This window comes from Elephantulus edwardii, unplaced genomic scaffold (assembly GCF_000299155.1).
Source record: "Elephantulus edwardii isolate Elephantulus edwardi_28Jun2011 unplaced genomic scaffold, EleEdw1.0 scaffold00039, whole genome shotgun sequence".
Taxonomy (NCBI): Eukaryota; Metazoa; Chordata; class Mammalia; order Macroscelidea; family Macroscelididae; genus Elephantulus; species Elephantulus edwardii.
The window spans coordinates 7,890,620-7,913,314 of NW_006399789.1; the positions used below are offsets into that span (position 1 = coordinate 7,890,620).

Genomic DNA, 22,695 nt, shown 5'->3' on the forward strand with positions numbered 1-22,695 from the left:
TTCCTTTTCTTCTTCTTCCTTCTTCCCTCCTCCTCCTCCTTCTTCTCTCTCTCGCCTCCCACCTTCCTTCCCTCCTTATCTCTCTCTCCCTCCCTCCCTCCTTTACTCTCTCTCTCTCTCCATGCTTATTTCTTAATGTTGATGTGCATCATAGAGAGTTAGAATTGACTCAAAGCTGACCTTCCAGCATATTTTCATAGGCTGTAAATTGCACAGGAGGAAATTTTTCTCCTATGGAGTGGCTGGTGGATTCAAATTGCCTGCTTTTGGGTTGGCAATGCAAGTCCTCACCTCTAGGCCACCAGTGAAACTTTTCTATTTCTTCATATTATATATTAAAAACATGTATCATAGGATATAAAAGAATGTATCATAGGATAGATATACGGGGTGGTGCAAATAGTTAAATGCACGATTACTAATCAGAGAGTAGTGTCCTGGGTGATCATGAACATCAAGAGCTCTATGGAGCAATGTCCTATTCTGAAACATGTGGAGATGCCATTATCAGAATGGACTCAATGGCATTGGTTCTATTTCTTCTTCTTATTCTTGTGTACTGTAGAGTTGGAACCAACCTATAGCTGACCCTCAGTCAGGTTTACAGAGGCAGTTAATGACACAGAAGGAGATTGCCTGTCCTTCACCCATAGAGCAGCTGGTGGTCTCGAACTGCATACCTTCAGGATTGCAGCACATCTTCTTGCCACTAGGCCACCAGAGGTCCCTAGATATTTCTTAGTAGTATTTAGATAGTATAATGCTGCTTAGCAGATCAGTTATAAGTGGATAACTTTGACTTATATTTAAAACTGAGGAAGTCTACTTCTGAAGCTTAAATTCTGTTGTCATTTTGCACTAGCGATAATATGAAAATTTCCTTTAGGTTGTCTTGCTAATGCCCAATCTTATGTAGTCATTGCACAGATTGTCAGAAAATCAGTAAAAATTATTTGAGTACATAAATATTGACAAAAGGACAAATCATTGTATTAATAGCCCTAAGTGGAACAATTGATAATTTACTGGGAACATTTAAGTGCAGTTAGTACAATGAGAGAATTCTTTTCTTTTTCATTGTGCTTTCATTGGGGATCTACTATTTAGACATTCTATTCCTTGTTTTTTGGTGTCTTTGTACCAACTGTGATGCGTAGCATGTGATGAGCTACAGATCTGAACCTTGCCCTAGCCTGCTCCATGCTCCTTATTGCTGATAATCTTCAGCCTGCTGGTCTAGTTACTGTGTCAATCCATCTTGTTGGGGATCTTCTTCTCTTTCTGCCTCCACCCTTCCAAGCATGATGCATTTTTCTACGTAGTTTGGTGAAATGTGATTTCCACACTTATTAAAACAAAAAAGTAAGGTAGCATGTGCTAGGCATGTGTGGGTTAACCATGTAAATAGGCTTAATCGAATTTATTCTTATATCAACTCTAGAAGGTAAGTATTTCTGTTGTCTTCCAGACAGGTGAGTAACTAGCTCAGAGCCACAGAGCTCATGGGTGGCAGAGTTAGGACACCCAGGTGCTTGGACTCATGTGTCCTGTGGTTAGGAAACAAAGGTGTAACTAGCTCACCCTCGCTTGTCCCAGGTAGTCTTCATCCAGCAGGTGGAGAGGGGCTTGGGGTACGATTCCACGGAGCAGCCTCGATGCATGGAAGTATCTCTGAAAGCTTAACAGTCTCTTCACCTTTTTCTTGGTGCCAATTTCCCCTGAGTATGTTGTATCTGTGGAGAACAATCAAGTATAGAAGTTTATTGATTAAAAAAAACCTTTGTTTTTCTTCTTTTTTTTAATAAAAATACAACATGCCAAATAGGATAGAAACATTAAAGCTGTTCTCTATGTCTTCTTAAATAGCTTATTTAACTATACATTTGAACTTCTAGAAAAAGGATATTTATTATGGTTTATGTTTATTAAAGCTATTTTAAGAAATAAACATGATTTTTAAATAGAATTTTAGAAGACATGAATATCTGACTTTAAAGCTTTATTTTTTTAATCAATGATGTTGGTATCACAATAAGTAGATTTCTTATACTTCTGTATCCATCTGAAAATAAAAATTATATTTCTTCTGCTGTATTGGACTGAAGGCTCAGTTCTTTAGTTCAGACTCTCATTCTGCACTTCTCGTGTTTGATCACATCCCTCACATGAATTAGAAAAACAATGAATACAAAATCTTAAGCATGAGGAAAACTGTTTCCCAATGTTCTAGGAAAATCAATGGCAAAGAAATCAATCATTTTGGCCCCAACATGACCTAGATTTCCCTGATAAGAAGCAGAGAGAATTTTTAATTTTTAAATGGTGTTTATTCTTTTTGCTGGTGGCCATAAATATCTGATCTTGTCAGGGATATTTTAATGCTCATGTCACATGTGTCTTTCCAAACTTGAGTGTTGACATCATGGCTGTTTTCCAGATATGCTCCAAGAACATCATTCAAGTGTTTGCCAAGGTATGTTTTATCTTAGACTGAAATTCTACGAGTCACTCTAGGGTCATGTAAGTGACGTTAGCTGCCAATTTTGGATCTGGAGTCAATTTAACTGTCTAGTAGGAAAATAAGCAGCTCATACTTAAAGCAGGTTTGGTTTATTTCATGGCTCTTTCCAGCTCCCCTTTTCTTCTCTGGGACTGACAGTCACAATGGATGTTAGAAGCAAAGCAGACAATGGGCAGAGCTTCCTTAAGAAGCTGTGCTCCACAGGGCATGATACAAATCAGTTCCTTACTCAGTTCTTCACTTAGTTCACATCATGCATACAAAGGGCAACCAAAACCCACTGTTCTCTGGAAATTCTGCTTAACTAAAATTATTTCTGTTTTGGATAGCAAACAATAAATATTGGAGAGGATTTGGAGAGATAGGAACTTTCATACACTGTTGGTGGGACTGTAAAACGGTACAACCACCCTGGAAGGCAGTTTGGCATCTCCTCAAAAAGCTGAACATAGAAATTTCATATCACCCAGCTATTCCACTGTTTGGAATATACCCTGAGAAAATTAGAACTGAGGCACAAAGGGAGATTTGTACACCAATGTTCATAGCAGAATTATTCACCATTGCAAGAACATGGAAACAGTCCAAATGTCCAACCACAATTGAATGGATTGAGAAATTGTAGCACATTCACATGATGGAAGACTACACAGCACAGAGGAGCAAAGATATTTAAAAAAAATAATGCATAACTTGGCAAACACTGGAGAGTATTATGTTAAGTGAACTAACCCAGTCTCATACAGACAAATACTTCATAAGATCATTATTGTAAAAATAGAAATGCAACTAACGTGTATGGCAATCCAAGGGGGAAGAGGGTGGGAGCAGAGGGGTGAGGATGTGCAGGGAGAAAATCATAGGGTCACACAATTTTGTGGGTGGAGGGGGTAAAGGAAATAGGAAAGATCCAGTGGGGATCTGAAAACGCAGGGTAATGGTGGGCATAGTTCAATGGTGATTAATTTTATAAAAATAATGAATGGGAATGATTATATTAAACACAATGTGACTAAAGGATAGTGTGAAGCACAAGGTATTTGAACTTTGTAAGCAAACCAATTAAAATAAAAATTTTAAAAAACTGCATTTGCTATGAATAAATCATTAAATGTAAAAAATGTCAAAAATACCCTCAAGTCAAAGTCAACTCATTGCTGACCCTCCTGCAGGTTTTCTGAAGATACGAGTAAGCCACACAGAAGATTGTCCAATGGAGAAGTTGGTGAATTCAAACCCAGTGACTTTGGGATGGTGGTGCAACTTCTTACTACTAAACCATGAACATTGATTAGGCATTGGGATTAGTTAATCACATTAACCAATGACAATTGATATCATGAAGGAGCTAATGAAATGATAATACTGTAAAAATGTATGTTGTTGTTGTTGTTGTTATGTGCCGTTGAGTCGTTTCCGACTCATAGCGACCCTATGCACAACAGCCCTAAACCCTGCTCTATCCTGCGCCAACTGCACCGCCTCTGACAGACCCATCCCGATTACCCCAGTCACCGAATCAATCCATCTCATAGAGGGTCTTCCCCTCCTGCACTGTCCCTCCACCCTCCCAAGCATGATGTCCCTCTCCTAGGACCCGTCCCTCCTGGCAACATGTCCAAAGTATGTCAGACGAAGCCCCAGAATCTTTGCCTCCAAGGAGTAGCTTGGTTTAATCCTCTCCAAGATGAATCTGTTTGTTTTCCTGGCAGTCCATGGTACATTCAGTACCCTTCTCGAGCACCACAACTCAAAAGCATCCACTCTCCTTCTGTCCTCCCTAGTCATTGTCCAACTCTCTGATGCATAACAAGCGATTGCAAATACCATGGCCTGTATCAGGTGCACCTTAGTCTCCAGAGAGACACTGTTGCTCCTGAGTACCTTTGAGAAGTCCCTAACAGCAGACTTTCCCATCGCGATATGCTTTTTGATTTCCTGACTGCTGGTGCCAACAGTGTTGACTGTGGAGCCGAGCAAACTGAAGCTGTGAACAATCTCAATCTCTTCGTCATCCATCCTGACGCTGCCAATTGGTCCAGTGGTGAGAATCTTTGTCTTCTTGACATTGAGCCTCAGTCCATACTGAAGGCTGCAGTCCTTGACCCTTCGCAGCAAGCGCATGAGGCCCTCCTCAGTTTCAGCAAGCAAGGTTGTGTCATCTGCATAACGCAGATTGTTAATAGATCTTCCACCAATCCTGATGCCACAATTCTCCTCATAGAGCCCAGCCTCTCGGATAATCTGCTCTGCATACATGTTGAAAAGGTATGGAGACAGGATGCATCCCTGGCATACACCCTTCCCAATTTTGAACCATGCAGTGTTACCCTGCTCTGTTCTGACTACTGCCTCTTGGTCCAAGTATAGGTTTCGTGTTAGCACAATGAAATGTTCTGGGATTCCCATTCTTCTCAGAGTCAGCCACAGTTTGTTATGATCCACATAGTCAAATGCCTTTGCATGATCAATGAAACACAGATAGACATTCTTCTGGTATTCTCTGCTTTCAGCCAAGATCCATCTAACATCAGCAACAATATCCCTAGTACCACGACCCCTTCTAAACCCAGCCTGGACTTCTGGCAGTTCTCTGCTGATGTGTTGTTCTAATCGTTTTTGGATGATCTTCAGTAGAATCTTGCTTGCATGTGAAATCAATAGGAAAGAAAAAAACAGTGTAATTTGTAAACTCACAATCAAATAAATAAATAAAGGGGGAGACGAAGATTGTATGAATCACAACAAAATGAGAAATGCTACGAAGCAAATATGTTCTATCATGTAAGATTTCTATGAGTCAGGATTACCTCAACATCACCCAACGATTGCACAAGTAGAACTCCAGGGTTTCTCCTCTGGAGGTGCTGAACGGGTTCAAACCACCAACCTTTCAGTTAGAGGTAAGCACTTTCTTATGCTATCCCACTCTTAGTTTTTAAGTGCTGGATTTCTATTCGGCATCTTTAACAGAACATCTAATAGATGTTCAAATATAGTATGTAAGACATTAAAATTCACCTCAGATTTGCTTCAGCCCTGGCCCTCTCTCTCTCAGGTGATGGAAGCTCCATTTTTTCAGATTTTTGGCCAAATATTTGATGGAATTCTATTGGACCCTCGATGAGATGGATTGATTCAGTGACTGGAATAATGGAACTAGGTGTGTCAGAGACATTAAGATTGGCACAGGATAGAGCAGGGATTAGGGCTGTTGTACATAGGGTTGCTATGAGTCTCAGGTAACTTGATGGCACATAACAACATCGATAATTTGATGGAATCCAAATTACATGGAGAGTTCCACCATTTTTACTCCTTCCCCTGGTTCCCCTGTATTATTTTTTTTAAAAAATTTATTATTATTATTAATTTCAAGGAACATCTACAGAGATTTTGGAATTCCATTATTCACTGTTGCACTTTTCTTCCCCCACCCCCACCCCAGTTCGCTCCTCTCCTTGAAAAGCAAAAGAAAAACTACTTCATTGGTACACAATACCCCCCTCTACCCCGCACACCCCCATCCCCACCCAAAGTGTACTCCACTCTGCAATACTCATTCCGGACTCCTATGATAATCACAATGCCCTAAAATATATTAATTTTAAACTGTTGTCTCCCTTATCGGCTTCAATGCAGTAAACATAATTTATCCAGTTTTTCTCAGTCTTACCTCCACCCCAATGTCAGCCTCATTCTACAACAGTGGCACCATATAATATTTGTCCTTTTGTGACTGAGATATTTCTCTCAGCACCACAACAAGATAAAGGTAAATAATCCAATAGGAAAATGGGTACAGGATATGAACAGACACTTCACCAAAGAAGACATTCAGATGGCTAACAAGCACATGAAGAAATGTTCAAAATCCCTAGCCATGAGAGAGATGCAAATCAAGACAACTATGAGATATCATCTCTCCAGTAAGAATAGCAAAATTTAACAGAACAGCTAGCAACAAATGCTTGCGAGGTTGTGGAGAGACTGGAACCCTTATTCACTGTTGGTGGGAGTGTAAAATGGGGCAACCACTGTGGAAAGTAGTGTGGCACTTTCTCAGAAAGTTGCAAATAGAGATACCATTTGACCCAGAAATTCCACTACTGGGAATATACCCTAAAGAGACCATAAACAACATGCAAGCAGATATATGCACACCCATGTTTGTCGCGGCTTTGTTCACAATAGCAAGGAGTTAGAAACAACCTAAGTTCCCATCAACAAACGAGTGGATAGAGAAGCTGTGGTACATTCACACAATGGAATACTATGCTGCATTGAAAACCAAGGAATTAATGCAATATTATTCAAAATGGGTGACCCTGGAGGACATTATTCTGAGTGAAATATCTCAGTCACAAATGGTTCCCCCTGTATTCTAAGGAGCCCTCACCTCCTGATAGATTATTTCAATGGTCTCGTATTGGATCTTACAGCATCAAGCCTCGCTCCTACGGTCTTTTCTCAGCACAATGTCCAGGATGCCCCTCTTCAGATGAAAGTGTTACCAACTCATTCCTCAAAGTCAAGCCATCTAGTGGCCCCACATTGCACTGAGAGTCCAGCCCAAGTGTTTCCAATGACCTACAGAGTTTTCTATCATTTTTTAATGCTCCAGTTATCTTTAAATCTTCACCTCCCATTCCTCTCCCTTTTTCTCTCCCCTCTAGTCCCGCTGAACTCTTGTTGCTTTCCTCACACTCAAGCACACCAAGCACGCTTCGACTTTAGAGCCTTCATTCTATAGCTGGTTCATGGAATCAATTTAATTTATTGTCTGTTTCTCTCTTGCTAGAATGGAAGTTCCTTGAGGCCAAGGATGTGCATTTTGCCCACTGGAGTAGCCCACATAACTGTAGAACCTGCACTATTGTAGACATTCTTTATTTTTATATTTTCTATTTATTCACTTTGATATTCTGAACCCCATAACCTGATGGAAATGAGTGAGAATACATCAGCAGAATGGAGTCCACGTTTTATTTTAATATCAGTGTAAGCCTAAACACCCAATTTCCGTTAGACTCCACTTAAGTAAACATGTACTTATTTTTCTCCACGCATGAAACCTATATTAATTATAAAACAAGAACCAATAATACAACAATCAACTTCATTGAGTCTCTTTTTTGTGAAAGCAGATCACCAGGCCTTTTCTCCTGCAGAGCACCTAGGGGTCTTGAACCTCTGACCTTTTGCTTAGCTGTTGAACAAAGTAATCATTTCGTCATCAGAACTGTTTCTATCTCTCACCCGCACATACCATTGCTTGGCAGTATGTTATATTGTGGTCGCTAGTATGTTGCTGTGATACCGGAAGTCATGTGGTACCATCAACATTTCAAATATCAGCATGGTGTATAGGTTTCTACAGAACTCCCACACAAGATAGATAGACTAAGAAGTATCTAGCAATCAATGTCTGAAAAAAAATTGGCCTGTGAACTCTTAAGGATAATAGAGGAATATTGTCTGATACAGTGTTAGAAACTGAGCACCTCAGGCACAAAGGCTTTAAAAATATGACTGCAGAGAGGGAGCGCTGGTGGCCTAGTGGCAGGAAGCTGCACTGAAATCCCAGAGGTATGTGGTTTAAATCCACCAGATGCTGTGCTGGGGATGAAGGGGCAATCTCCTCCTGAATCAGTCAGATCTGATGTGATGGTACACACACACACACACACACACACACACACACACACACACACCCCAACAACAACAACAACAACAACACCACCATGGAAACAGCCCAAATGTCCAACCACAAACAAATGGGTTGAGAAATTATGGTACATTCACACAATGGAATACTATGCAGCGTGCAGGAGTAATAACTTTGTAAATTATTTCCTAACTTGGGAGGGACTGGAAAGCATTATGCTGAGCAAATGAACTCAGTCCCACAAGGATAAATATTGTATAAGACTGTTATTGTAGAATGAGTATAAGGATCCAGGAGGGATGGGAGAGGCTGGAAGCCGAGGAATGTGGATGTGCAGGGGGAAGGGGGGATTAATCATTGGGCTGTACAATTTGATGGGGGGGGGTGAGGGAAATTGAAATAATTTGTTCAAATATGTGTTCAAATTTTGTAAATAAACTAGCAGGAAAAAAAATATGACTGAGGACTAGCAACATCTTCAAAGGACTCTCACTGGCACTGAGCTGAAGCCAACTCATAGCTGAGCCTCTAGTGTCTTTTCAGAGGCTGTAAATGATACAGTGATTACCTATCTTTTTCTCTCAGAGCTTCTGAAAGATTCAAACTGGCTGCCTATAGGTTAGCAGCATGTCTCCCTACAGGTGTGATGTGGATGGAGTATCTTAAGCAATCATGGGGAGTTCTGACGGCCTCGTGACAAGGAGCTGTGCATCTATCCAGCGGGCACTCAGTTTGAATTCATCAGCTGCTCTGCAGAAGAAGGATGGGCGATCTCCTCGTGTGTGATTTACTGCCTCTAAAAACATCTGGAGGATCAGCTATGGGTTGGTTCTGACTCAAAGGCGCATAGTAACAAGCCTACAACGTCTTCGCTTTCCGCCTTTGCTAATATTTCAATTTATAATTTATTAAATGATAATATGTATAATATTTAAATCATACAGAAGCACAATGCCTTCGCTTGCTCCCACAGAGTAGCAGTGAGTTCACACTGCTGACTTTGAGGTTATCAGCCTCATTGGAAAATATGAACTTGGTGAGAGAAACAATGCTTGATATTGCAGGACAGACTTTTGAAAGACCAACGACCCATTGATTATCAGTACTGTTTTATGGTACTAAAAGCATCAACGGTACAAGTGGACCTTGCTGGATGGAATACAAAGAAATAATAGAGTTATAATTCATTATTTTCAACTACTATAGTAATAACTAATCTAGGCAAATTAATCAATGAGTACTAAAATAATTAAGCAAAATTTTAAAAGAAAAAAATTTAAGAGCATCAGAATCATGTTACCTTAAAGTATCTCTCTCACAAAGAGATCATATATATGTATTCTTTTTCTCTTTTTGGGTGAAGTTTTACAAGTAATACTGATTTTCATAGTTATTCACAGACCTTTTTTTAACATTAACTATTGTTGATTAATGTGGTTAATTTCTGACAATGCCTAATCATCTTAAAGGAAGCTCTGGTAGCCTAGTGGTAAGAAACTGGGCTGCAATACCAAACAAACTTGGTTTGAATCCACCAGCTGCTCCATGGGAAAAGAATAGGTAATCTCCTCCTATGTGATTTACTGACTCTGAAAACCTGCTGGAGGGTCCATTATGGGTTGGTTCGGATTCAATACTACACAACAATAACAACAACAACAATCATCTCATAACCTATATAATAATCGCAAAGAGAAATATTATAGGCTTACAGTGGACAATACGAGAGTCACCATCTTAACTAAATAATCAAAGTTAACGGAGCAAATGATGGGAGATATGGACCTTAGGTGATTCCTGATGTAATAATAGCAAAGACTTAACAGTACAAATGTGTTCCTGCCCAAAACCTATGTTATGTAGATTTTATAGAGGAAAACCCAGGAAAACTTAGATTGAAAGACAGAGTATAAAACAACCGGCTTCCATTCTTCCAAAATCAATACCATGAAAGACAAAGCTAGCTAATACATGATTTCATAAAAATAGACACCAAAGAGAAAGCAAAGCTAAAATACAATTTTGATCCCATGTAGGATTCTGGATGAGGCAGAAAATTTTCATAAACATTGTTGTTATGTGCCATCGAGTTGTTTACGACTCATAGCGACCCTATGTACAAGATCCCTAAATGCTGTTCTATCCTGTGCCAACCTCGCTGTCTCAAACACACTCATTCCCACAACTCCACTCACAGAATCGATCCATCTCATTGAGGGTCTTCCTCTCCTGTGCTGTCCCTCCACTCTCCCAAAAGTGATGTCCCTCACCAAGGACCAGTCCCTCCTTGCAACATGCCCAAAATATGTCAGACGAAGCTTCAGAATCTTTGACTCCAAGGAGTATTCTGGCTTCACCTTCTCCAGGACAAACCTGTTTGTTCTCCTACCAGTCCATGGTATATTCAGTACACGTCTCCAGCACCACAACTCAAAGGCATCAATCTCTTTCTATCATCCCTATTTACTGTCCAGCTCTCTGATGCATAGCACTTAATTGCAAAGTCTATAGCCTAGATCAGGTGCACCTTAGTCTCCTGCCTGTTGCACTTCAGTACTCTTGAGAGGTCCCTCATAGCTGACTTTCCCAATGCAATTTGTCTCCTGATTTCCTGGCTGCTGTTACCAAGAGTGTTGACTGTGGAGTCAAGTAAACTAAAACTGTTAACTATTTCAATCTCTTCACCACCCATACTGATGCTGCCAATTGACCCAGTGGTGAGAATCTTTGTTTTCTGGATATTGAGCTTCAATCCATATGGAAGACTGCAGTCCTTGACCTTCTGGAGCAAGCACTTCAGGTCCTCCTCAGTTTCGGCAAGCAGGGTTGTGTCATCCGCATAACGCAGGTTGTTGACGATTCTTCCACCAATCCTGATGCCACATTCCTCCTCGCACAGACCAGGATCTCGGATGATCTGTTCTGCATATAGATTACTAGGACAATTTGTGAAATTTAGATATAGAGTTATATCTCTACATTTGGGAACTAGATTGTGGTTACGTAAGACAAAATACCTCTTCATAGGAAATATATCTTGGAATATTTAGAAATAAAGGGGCGTGCTCTATACACCTAGTTCTTATATGGGTAAGAAAAAGATATAACCACGTATGGCAAAATATGATAATTAGTGCATCTAGAAGAAGAAGAATACGAGTATTTTTTATTCTTTCAATTTTTTATACATTTAAAATTCTTTTAAAGATTTTAAGAAAAATGATACGAAGAGAAAAAATTGAAACAACATTAATTATTAACAACTTTTAAGCATTGCTACAAAATACAGCAAAGAAAACGTGGTAAGCATTCTTGGTAGAATAAAATAAAATAGTCTTATAAATAAGTGGAATAAATTTCATTCCTGTTATAAAAAGGTGAATATCCATGCATTAAGGATTCAGTTTTATATTTTATTAAAATTCTTCCATTCTAAACTGCTAAAAGAGAAATCCCTGTGCAGCTGAAAGCGTGCCAGCATTTACATAACAGAAGCAGGCGAGAGAACCCTGAATGATGGAAATAAGTCATAAGCATAGCAAATTGAAATCATGGACTATTTCCTTCTAAACTTTTCCTTGAGTTTTCCAAGTGGTATAATGCTTTAAACAGATTCATGCTAATGATATTGACATTTAAATTAGATTACATACGGTAAGTGTAGGTACTGGGAAGAATGGTTTCTATTCACTAAACTGCAGGAATCTTGGTACAGAGTGATGGAGCACTTAGCGGCTAACCTGAAGAGTGGCAATTTGAATCTACCAGGCACTCCCTGGGACAAAAGTTTTGGTTTCTGCTCCTGTTCAGCCTATGAGGAATGAGGGCAGTTCTAGTCTGTTTTCAGGGTTTTAAAAATCATTGTTGTTGTTATGTGCTGTTGAGCCGACTACGACTCACAACAGTCCTGAATCCTACTCTACCCTGAGCCAGTCTCACTGTCTTTGACACATCTACTCCCATTACCCCAGTTGTTGTGTCAATTCATCTCATCCAGGGTCTTCCTCTTCTGCGTGGTCCCCCGACCCTTCCAAGCATCAAGTCCTCCTCTAAGGACTAGTTCCTCCTTACAATATGCCCCAAGTATGTCAGATGGAGCTTCAAAGTCCTTACCTCCAAAGAGAAACTTGGTTTCACCCTCTCCAAGACAGACCTGTTGTTCTTTTAGTAATCCATGATATTGTTCAATACTCTTCACCAGTACCACAACTCAAAAGTATAAATTATTCTGTCATCCTTAGTATTGTCTAGCTCTCAGATGCACAGCCAATAGTTGAGAAGACTGTGAACTGGATCAGGCACTTCTTGGATCCATCAGGCTCTCGACTGTCATTGCTGCCTCCTGACGTACTTGCAAAGATCCACTCTGGGTTTGCCCAGGTTTCATACCTGGTTGCAGTGGGGCTGCCTTCCTAGATGCTCATGTTATGCAGATGACAACCTTGTTTGCTGAAAGTGAAGCTCCTGCTGCAGAAGATCTAAGACTACAGTCTTTGATATGGATTGTATCTCAACACTAAGAAAACCCTGTGGTCAATAGGCAACATCATGACAGATGGAGAAAGAATTGAGACTGTCAATGATTTCACCTTACTTAGGTCCACAGTCAATATCCTTGGTACCAGCAGTCAGGAAATCAGGAGGTGTATTGCACTGGGCAAGTGTGTTGTTAGGGATTTCTCCTAAAGAACAATGATGTCAATTTGAACATTGAAGTGCATCTGATTTAGGTCATGGTCTTTTCAATCACTTGCTATGCATCTGAGAGCTGGGCAATGAATACGGATGTTAGGAGAAGAACTGATGCCTTTGAGCTGTTGTGTTGGAGAAGAATACTCAATAGTCTACGGATTGCCAAAATAATGAATCGGTAAGTCTTGGAGAAGGTGCAGCCAGAGTACTCCTCGCAGGCCAAGATGGCAAAGCTTCTTTGCTCATACTTCGGGTATTTTGCTAGGAGACACTATTCCTTGGGAAGGGATATTATGCTTGGAAAGTTGGAGGGTCAGTGAAAGAGAGGAAGATCCCCAATGGGACAGATTGACAGTGACTGCAGCAATAGGCTCAAGTGTGTCACAGCTGATGCAGATGGCACAGGATAGGACAAGATTCAAATCTGTTGTTCATGGAGTTGCTATGAGTTGTACTTGACTAGACAGCACCTAACTAAGGTACTGGGATTTTAAAATGCTGACATATATGCTACAATTATTGAATAAAATCAGACACTTGTTTCTGAAAGAACTGCTACAGTCTTAAAACAACTCATTGTCGGGGACCTCTCGGGGCCTAGTGGCAAGAAGCTGCACTATAATCCCAGAGGTGAGCAGTTCAAATTCACCAGATGCTCTGCTAGAGAAGGAGGAACAATCTCCTTCTGTACCAATCAGCTCTGATTTGATGGAGCACACACACAAAAATAAAACAACAACAATAACAACAACAACAACAACCACCACCCCAAAAACAAAACCCAACAAAAATTCCCAACTCAATATGGGGAGAAGCTTTATTACATTCACACAATGGAATACCTACTATGTTGCATTGAAAACCAAGGAACTCGTGAAATATTATACAGAATGGGTGATCCTGAAGGACATTATGCTGAGTGAAACATCTCAGTTGCAAAAGGACAAATACTGTATAGTGCCACTGTTGTAAAGCAGGTCTGACATTGGAGTTGGGGGAAATTAAGAGGGGATAAATAAGGTATACTGCATTGAAACAGATGAGGGAGAGAACTGTTTAGGAGGAATATATTATTAGGCATTATTGTCATGACAAGAGTCCAGAGTGAAAGCTTCACAGTGGGGTGGACTTGGGGGGGGTGGATTGTATAACTATGGAAGAATTTGTTTTTGTTGTTTTTTTTTTTTACTTTTCAAAGAGAAAAGCAGACTTGGGGAAGGAGTGGGCAGGGAGGAAAGAGTGCAACAATGAATAAATGGAAATCTAAAGTCTCTGTGAACTTTCATGAAAATAACAAATCAAAGAAAAACAATCAAACAAAAACCCCAACTCATTGTCATTGAGTTAGAACCTATTCGTAGCTGACCGTCTAGGATATTTTCAGAGACTGTAAGTTATATGGTAAAAGACTGTCTATCTTTCTCCCAAGAAGCAGCTAATAGATTTGAATTGCCCACTGTAAGGTTGACAGAACAACTCCTTCCCTACCCAGTAAACCATCAGGCCTCCTCACCAGAGAATAGCCAGCATATTTATTTTGGCCCTTTGGAGTTTATTAGTTTATGAACAGAAATTGGAATGCTTATCTTAGCTAAACTGACACATATCCCTGCTAAATTAAATATGTAGTCTGGAGAAACTTAGCAGTATTCTTTGTGATGTGGGTCTACTTAATATCTTACTATCTATACATAATAATAAAATAAAAATAAAATAATAAAACAAGCACATTTCAGAGGCATTCACAGATAGAGCTTTTTTGGTGAGCATTCCTCTGCTCTGGGGGCTCCTAACCTCTCATTTGAAAGAGTTATAAAAAGATGATCCTGAAGGTTTCAGTGTCTAAATACCTTTTTTCTATATGAACACTGACAACCATCCCTGATGTCCTTTTCTGCTCACTTTATCCTCCAGACTCTCATGAAGATCACAAACACGCACATACTAACAAATCTGTCCACTATTAATCTTTACATTGACATTGCCAATGGTCATTTATAAGTTTCACAAGTTGCTGTTGGCTTAAATACAAAAACAGTAAGACTGATTTTCTTTTCTGAATATTTTCTCTATGGAATGTTCTTTTCAGAAGGGCTGATAAATTCTGGTACTAGGAGAAACCTTCTACCTAAGATAACTCTGTGGGATAAAAAAACAGCACCCCAGATAAAAATCTCTCCCCTTAAGGAAAAAAACCACACCAAAAAACTATAAGCACATTCTTATAATGGGACTGTTTCTATCACTATAAACCTAGTTTCTTGAGTATCAACCATTTCCAGAGACATATAGTTAGAAATGGGCGTAAAAGTAGCTCAGGAGATACTGAGAATAAGGTTAATTTTTATGGTGAAGTAAAGTATCCCTGATAGCTCAATGTTTAAAACATTTGACTGCTCACAGAATGGTTGGTGCTTTGATCCCACCAGCCACTGAAAAGTCTGTGGAGAACAATTCTACTGTGATATAAATGGAGTCACCCTGAGTCAGAACCAATTCAACAACTGGGCTTCATATTCCTGGAAGTCAGGAAAAAAAGGGGAACAGAAACTTTATGACTTAACATTATTTGGCCTGTAACATCACAAGTGTGGATGTGACCCCACATAAGTGGACATACAGTGAAGACAATCTTAATTTAGTTCAGTCCAAGGATACATTTAATCTCTTAACACCTTTGACATTTTCTAAGATACAGAAGCTCTGGTGCAGCCTCGGAAAGTCTCTGTCCTACAAGGTCACTTGTAGTTAGAACTGACTAGAAGGTTTGGTTTTGTTTTAAATAGATAAAAACAACCAGGTTAAATATGAAAACCAAACAAAAATACCTATTATATAACTTCATCAACAATGATAATTAACACACACACACACAAAAGAAGAAGAAAATAAACTCTGAGGAAAAGAGAACATTATCACTTTAAAAATTTAATGTGAAGTTCGGTTTGAAAGAGCTAAGAAGTTATATTAAAGTCTCCAAATGCAGGGCTTGAAAAGAGAAGTATTAAAGCCCCAAGTTATTAGCTCTTTCATCGATGAAAGCCACTCACGACTCCTTGATGGCTGTCACTAGAAGTAGTGTTCTGTTTCAACACTGTCACGGAGTGGGAGGAGGGGGAGGAAGGGAAAGTCTGCTTCAAGGTAGGGTAAAATTATTCTTCTAATTCTATTTTTTAACATTAGCTTTTCTTATGCCATTTTTTTCCTTTTATGTTCTTGACAGTGAAGAGAAAACGAACATGGCTGACATGAGTAATAGAACAGAATTGACTCCTTTCTTGGTTCACTGTACCCACACCTATCATATCAATCCCCAGACAGGGGCTGAGAAAGGATCAAAGAAGGTAGATTCTTGCTTTTCTGCACCATATAGTGCCCTGATTTTTGGCAAGATACCCTGTTAGCTTTTTGTTTTGTCTACCATTAAATGAGAAATGGGAGCTCTGGTGGTCTAATGGGTAAGGATGCAGTTGTTGTTAGGAACCGTTGAGTCGAGTAGGAATCATTGCAACCCCATGCATAGTACTGCCCTATCCTGTGCCCTCATTATAATCTCAGACACACTAGAATCCACTGCTGAAGTCACTATGTCAATCCACTTCATTGGGGGTTTTCCTCTCCTTTGCTGACCCTCCATCTTTTCAAGCATGATGCCCCTTTCCAAGAAATAGCCTTGCTTAGCTCCATGTTCAAAGTATGGGAGACGAAGCTTTGGCGTCCTTCCTCCAAGGAGCACTCTGACTGCACATTTCCCAAGACATGTCTGTCTGCTCTCTTGGCAGTCCATGGGAGAGTCAGTATTCTTCTCCAACACTATAGTTCAAAGGCATCATTTCTTCTGTCGTTCTTATTCACAATCCAGCTCCCAGATTCAAAGGTAAGTGGTTTGAATCCATCAGCTGTTCCAAGAGAGAAGGGTGATCAGTCTCCACCGGTGCAGTTTACAGCCTCTAAAAACCTGCTGGAGGATCAGGTCTGGGTCGGTTTTGACTGGATGGCACACAACCACCACCACCTCCACCATAAAAACCCATTTGAATTTTATGGATTTTTACTCTCTTAACTTCTAGCATTCAGGGATGGTTGGGAAAAGATTTTATTTTTGTAAGGAAGAAAGACTTTAAAAGTAAACTCTTTAAAGCTTTTCTGAGTAATTGATAGGTTTTTCAAAATCACATTTTGAATGAAATTTAAATGAATTAGTAAGAAGCAGATCAAATGTCCCTAGTTTGAAGGAAGAAATACATGCCAGGCACCATGTGGTTTTATTGAACCCTCTGTATCTCAAAGCTAGAAATGTTTAGCAAATGCTCTGTTTTGAGGGCGATGGTTTGTGGTGAGAAAATTAAGGTGGCCAAATTTTCAGTTGATTCTAGGTCTCCAGAGGTTAAAAACTGTTAGCATTAACTCCCTGGTTCTCGGTACTTATTTTAAATAAGTATGGCCTTCTAGCTGCTGATACATGAACTGTTTTATGTCACTGAAAGAAAAAAATTTCTAATGAGTGTTATAATGCTCTTCTGCTCCTCTCCTTTCAGTCTGTCTGCTGGGCACCCTGTCCAAGAATACTGGATTAACCTCTGATGGCCACTAATCTTTCCCCTCCAAACAATCTCACCTAACGCTGACAGATTTATTCCTCAAGTACAGCTTATACCATGTCAGTCCTCTCTTCCAAATTTTTCAATGGCTCCCCAATGTCTACTTAATTAAATTTATATCATCTACTCTGGCATTCATGGTCCCCCACGATACAATGCCAGTTTATTTTTCCATTTTTATCTCTGACAAATCCCCTGCAGTTAAATACTTCTACTTTCTTATTGTCTCCTTTCTTACCCCCAAGTTCCCCATAGCTTTCTGCTGTTGAATCTGTACCAATACTCCCCATTCCTTTTTGACCGGCTACTACCTCTACCTGTTGAAATCCTATCCAGCCACTCTTCAAGAGTACGTCTCTGCCATTTACTCTTAACCTCCCAGGCAGATGCATTCAGGTCTGTGAGTCTTTTTGATGTTTTGTAGTGGCTGTTGTTGTTATGTGTCATCAAGTCACTTGCAACTCATAGCAACCCTATGCATAACAGCCCTGTAATCTGCTCTATCCTGTGCCAACTTTACTGTCTCTGATACACCTACCTTCATTACCCCAGTCACTGAATCAATCCATCTCATTGATGGTCTTCCTCCCTTTCTCTGTCCCTCTACTCTTCCAAGCATGATGTCCCTCTCCAAGGACTGGCCCCTCCTGGCACCTTGCTCAAAGTGTGTCAGATGAAGCCTCAGAATCCTTGCCTCCAAGGAGCAGCTTGGTTTCACTCTCTCTAGGATGAATCTGTTTGTTCTCTTGGCAGACCATGGTATATTCAACACTTTTCTCCAGCATCACAGCTCAAAGGCATCAATTCTCTATCATCCTTAGTCATTGTCTAGCTCTCTAATGCATAACAAGCAATTGCAAAGACTATGGCCTGGATCAGGTGCACCTTAGTCTCCAGACTGACATTGTTGCTCCTTAGTACTCTGGAAAGGTGTTTTGTGGTTTGCTGTTGTTGTTGTTATGTGCCGTCGAGTTGTTTGCGACTCATAGCGACCCTATGTACAACAGCCCTAAACCCTGTTCTATCCTGTGCCAATCTCATTGCCTCTGACACACCCATCCCGAGTGCCCCAGTCACTGAATCAATCCACCTCATAGAGGGTCTTCCCCTCCTGCGCTGTCCCTCCACTCTACCCAGCATGGTGTCCCTCTCTAAAGACCTATCTCTCCTTACAACATGTCCAAAGTATGTCAGACGAAGCCCCAGAATCCTTGCCTCCAAGGAGCAGCCTGGTTTAATACTCTCTACGATGAATCTGTTTTCTTGGCAGTCCATGGTACATTCAATACTCTTCTCCAGCACCACAGCTCAAAGGCGTCAATTCTCCTTCTATCCTCCCTGGTCATTGTCCAACTCTCTGATGCATAACAAGTGATTGCAAAAACCATGGCCTGTATCAGGCGGACCTTAGTCTCCAGAGAGACACTGTTGCTCTTGAGTATTTTGGAGAGGTCCCTAACTGCAGACTTTTTTGTGGTAGGTGTCATAATAATTGGTGTTTTTAGCTATGTACGTTGTTCAGCTAGTTAGAGTAGGACCATGTCTTCTTTAGTATGGTGCTGATCTAAACCAACTCATGTTTATCTGCTGTTCTGTGGTGATTTGCATCTGTGATGCTGGAAGCTATGCCAACAGTATTTCAAATCCCAGCAGGGTCACTCCCCTTGGACAGAATTCAGTGGCACTTTCAGGCCAAGACAGATTAAGAAGTTGGCCTGGCAACCTATTTCTGAAGCAATGAGACCTCTAACATCCTACGAACAGCAGTGGAATGTTGTCTGACACAGTGTCGGAAGACGAAGCCCTCAGATTGGAGGGGGACAGTGTATGCAACAATGGAATTACACACAGCACAGATTGTGAGGCTTGCACAGAATTAGGCAGATTTTCATTCTGTTGCACATAGTGTCAATGCAGGTTGGAGTCAACTCAATGGCATCTAACAATAATGACCTTAAAAAGAATTTACTGACTGAAGAAATAAGCAAGTTACTGATGAGATGTAAACTTAATTTTTCATTTGACTTTTGGCTCATTGTCTTGCTTGTGGCCCGTACTGCCACCTTATTGTTGGTATGAATGAATCATTCAGAACAGCAAATAATTGGGATGATTCATGTGGAGAAGAACTTGAACTTTTCTTTCTTTACAAAATGATTATAAACAGAATCAGTAGAGCAATAATAGATTATAACTAATATTAGCCACCTTGAGACTTGTATCTACAAAGACTTCCAGAAAAGGATTTTTTAGTCTTTGAAAAGGAATGCATTGTAAGCTAATTACTTTTTTTAGAAGATAAAAGACTACTTGAATGATATTATCCTTGAATGATTCTCCGATATATTAGATTGCATGCACTGAAGTGAAACTTTTGAAATATAAATATCCTTCCTCTGGTGACCTAGTAGGTAGGGAGTTGTTAGTGCTAATCTGAAGGGAAGTGATTAGAATCTACCAACTGTTCTGAGAGACAAAATTGGACAATCTCTTCCTATGCAATTTATAGTCTCTGAAACCCCACTGGATAGTCAATTGTGAGTCGGTTCTGACTTGATGGAAATAATGTTTTTTGTTGCTGTTGTTGTTAATTCAGCAGAGAAAAAATGGAAGTTGTCAATGGTTTCCTTTTTCTTGGATCTTCATTCAACGTGTATAGAAGTTACTGTGTTATTACATATTGTTGAGTGTGAACAGACTCATAGCCAACCCTCCACTAGGTTTTCAGAGGCTGTAAATTGCATGGGAGGAGATTACCCATCTTTCTTCCTTAGAATAACTGGTGGGTCCTTGGTGGATTTGTAACCCCTGCTTTTGGGTTGACATTGTAACTTCAAACCCATTAGGCCACAAAAGCTCTCCACCCATGGTAGGTGTTGTTTTCAAGTGCTGTCAAGTCGAGTACAACTCATAGCGGTCCTATAAACAATATTCATGTCAGTAGCAGTCAAGAAATAAAAAGATGTGTTTGTCGCATTGTGAAAATCTGTTGTCAGATGTTCGGCTGTCTGAAAATCTACTGTTTGACCTTTCCAAAGTATCAGTTTAAAGATTAAGGTGTACCTCGTTCAAGCTGTAGTATTTCCAATTCCTATATAGCTGAAAGTTAGACAATGAATAAGAAAGGCCAAAGAAAATTTGATGCTTTTGATCTGTGTTGAAGAAGAATATTGACTATTCCATAGGGTGCTAAAAGAACAAAGAAGTCTGTCTTGGAGGAAGTACAACCAGTATACTTCTTAGAGGCAAGGATCGTGAAACTCTGTGCTGCGTACTTCAAGATCTTGTCAGAAGGGGCTAGTCCTTGGAAAAAGATGTCATGCTATGAAAGATTGAGGGTCAAAGAAAAATAGGAAGACCCTCAACAAGACAGAGTGACACAGTGATCGTAATGGGCTCGAGAATATCAGAGATCACGATTACGGTGCAGGATAGGACAAGATCTGTTGTTTATAAGGTTGTTATGAGTTGGAGTTGACTTGATGGCACCTTACAACAATAATAACAACAGCAACAATAATTCAGAGGAGAGCTTGAGATGTTTATCTCTATGATAAATTTGATGCTGAGATTTATTTGTCTTTTATAGCCCCTGACTCTTATGTTTTGTATGTTATCTTAGGAGTGATTACACCTACAATTTTTGATGCAGGGCTTTCTGAAAGAACGAGCTCTGATTAAGACTCATTTCCAGCAGACGATGGAAATGATGCATTTTCACATTGAGCCAGATCAGAGAGGAGAAAGATTTGTCTTAAATGATTACTGCAGTGTCCACCACATGGGCATCTAAATTGTCCTCAAAGATAGAACAGATCTCGAACAGCCATCATTAACCTTTTATTCCATTTATCCAATGCCCTGCAGAAGCAGGGCTGGGCACAGGGGTGATGGAATTGAGGAAAGTCTTGTCTGTGGCTGTCAAACCAGTGCCGACTCCACAGCAAGCCTTCCATTAGGTTTCTGAGGCTATAAATTGTAACAGGAAGAGACTGCTAATCTTTCTTCCAAGGAGCAGCTGGTAGATTTGAACTTCCAGAGAGGAAGCCTTTTGTTTAGCTGTGCAACCCTCAACAGTCTTGTTACCTCGTTTAATCCTCACAAAATGAGTATTGAGAAGTGTGCATCAATAGGTACATGCTACAGAAGAAGAAATGCATTTGGAAAGGCTTAGCAATTTTTATAAAACCACACAGCAGGTAAACAGAAGAATGGGGTCAGGAACAGGGCTAGAACTCAGGTGTGTATAACCTCAGATATGACCCTGTGCTCATCCCATCCTGCTACTTGCACAAAAGGGCACAGAACGGTTGCTGTGTGAGTCTAGTGCTGAATCCTATTTTCTCTAGGATACAGTGATATATGAATATCCAAAGTTTCCTCCCTTTAGAAAGAGATAACAATAAAAGGAGATCTCAATGTCCTTTAACATGGATAAAGAATTATAGGTTGAAGATAAAAATTCTCCCAACAGAGGGAGAGACAGTGCAATGCTAATGGTGAAAAGCAACAACAACAACAACAACAAATAACTAGAAAACAACCAGAGAAGTAATTTTAGAGCAAAATCTAAGTGCTTCCATGTAAGCAAGTTGCTTGCTTCTCTGACTAAATGTACAAAAGGAATATTATTAGGAAGTGAGTAATAAATCACTTGTGGCCATCAACATTGGAAACATATGTATTACTGACAGTGGCTTGATTAGATTATCATGTTATTACACAAAGAAATCCACAGACAGTGGCCAGTACCTCAAGCACTGGGAAAAACAAGCATTTTTGTTGTATGCATTGATTGAGAGGTGCTCCTGGGAACAGAAAAGAGTGGGAGGGACTTGAACAAACAAGCAGCTCCAAATAAACCAGGACAGGACGCTCTCAGGCCTCAGGGTTAACCATTTGTGAACAAAGCCTGAAAGTCACCTGAGATTTGACCTCAAAGGAAGTCGGAAGTCAGCTGTTGGAGAGGTTGGTCCCACAACTTGATTTCCCATATTTAACATGGATTATGGGCCTGTTCTTTTTCTTTTCCTCTAGAGGATACATAAGTCTTTTACGTGTCTTCTGTTTATCATTGTTTTACATTTTTTTAAAACATTTGGTAATTCCATCTCAGACAAGTATTTTTTTAAATTTTATTTTATTATTATTATGATGATGATGATGATGATGATGATGTGTGTGTGTACACTGTCAAATTGGATCTGACAGGT

General features: G+C 40.0%; 1 protein-coding gene across 1 annotated transcript in view; it reads right to left on the reverse strand.

Moving 5' to 3' along the window:
- PDE7B (phosphodiesterase 7B) overlaps positions 1–22,695 on the reverse strand; it is a 541,867-nt gene that overhangs the window by 63,508 nt on the left and 455,664 nt on the right. The window contains exon 4 of the mRNA XM_006885008.1: positions 1,582–1,733. Coding sequence (XP_006885070.1) covers positions 1,582–1,733 — 152 coding nt within the window. The remainder of the gene's footprint in view (positions 1–1,581; positions 1,734–22,695) is intronic.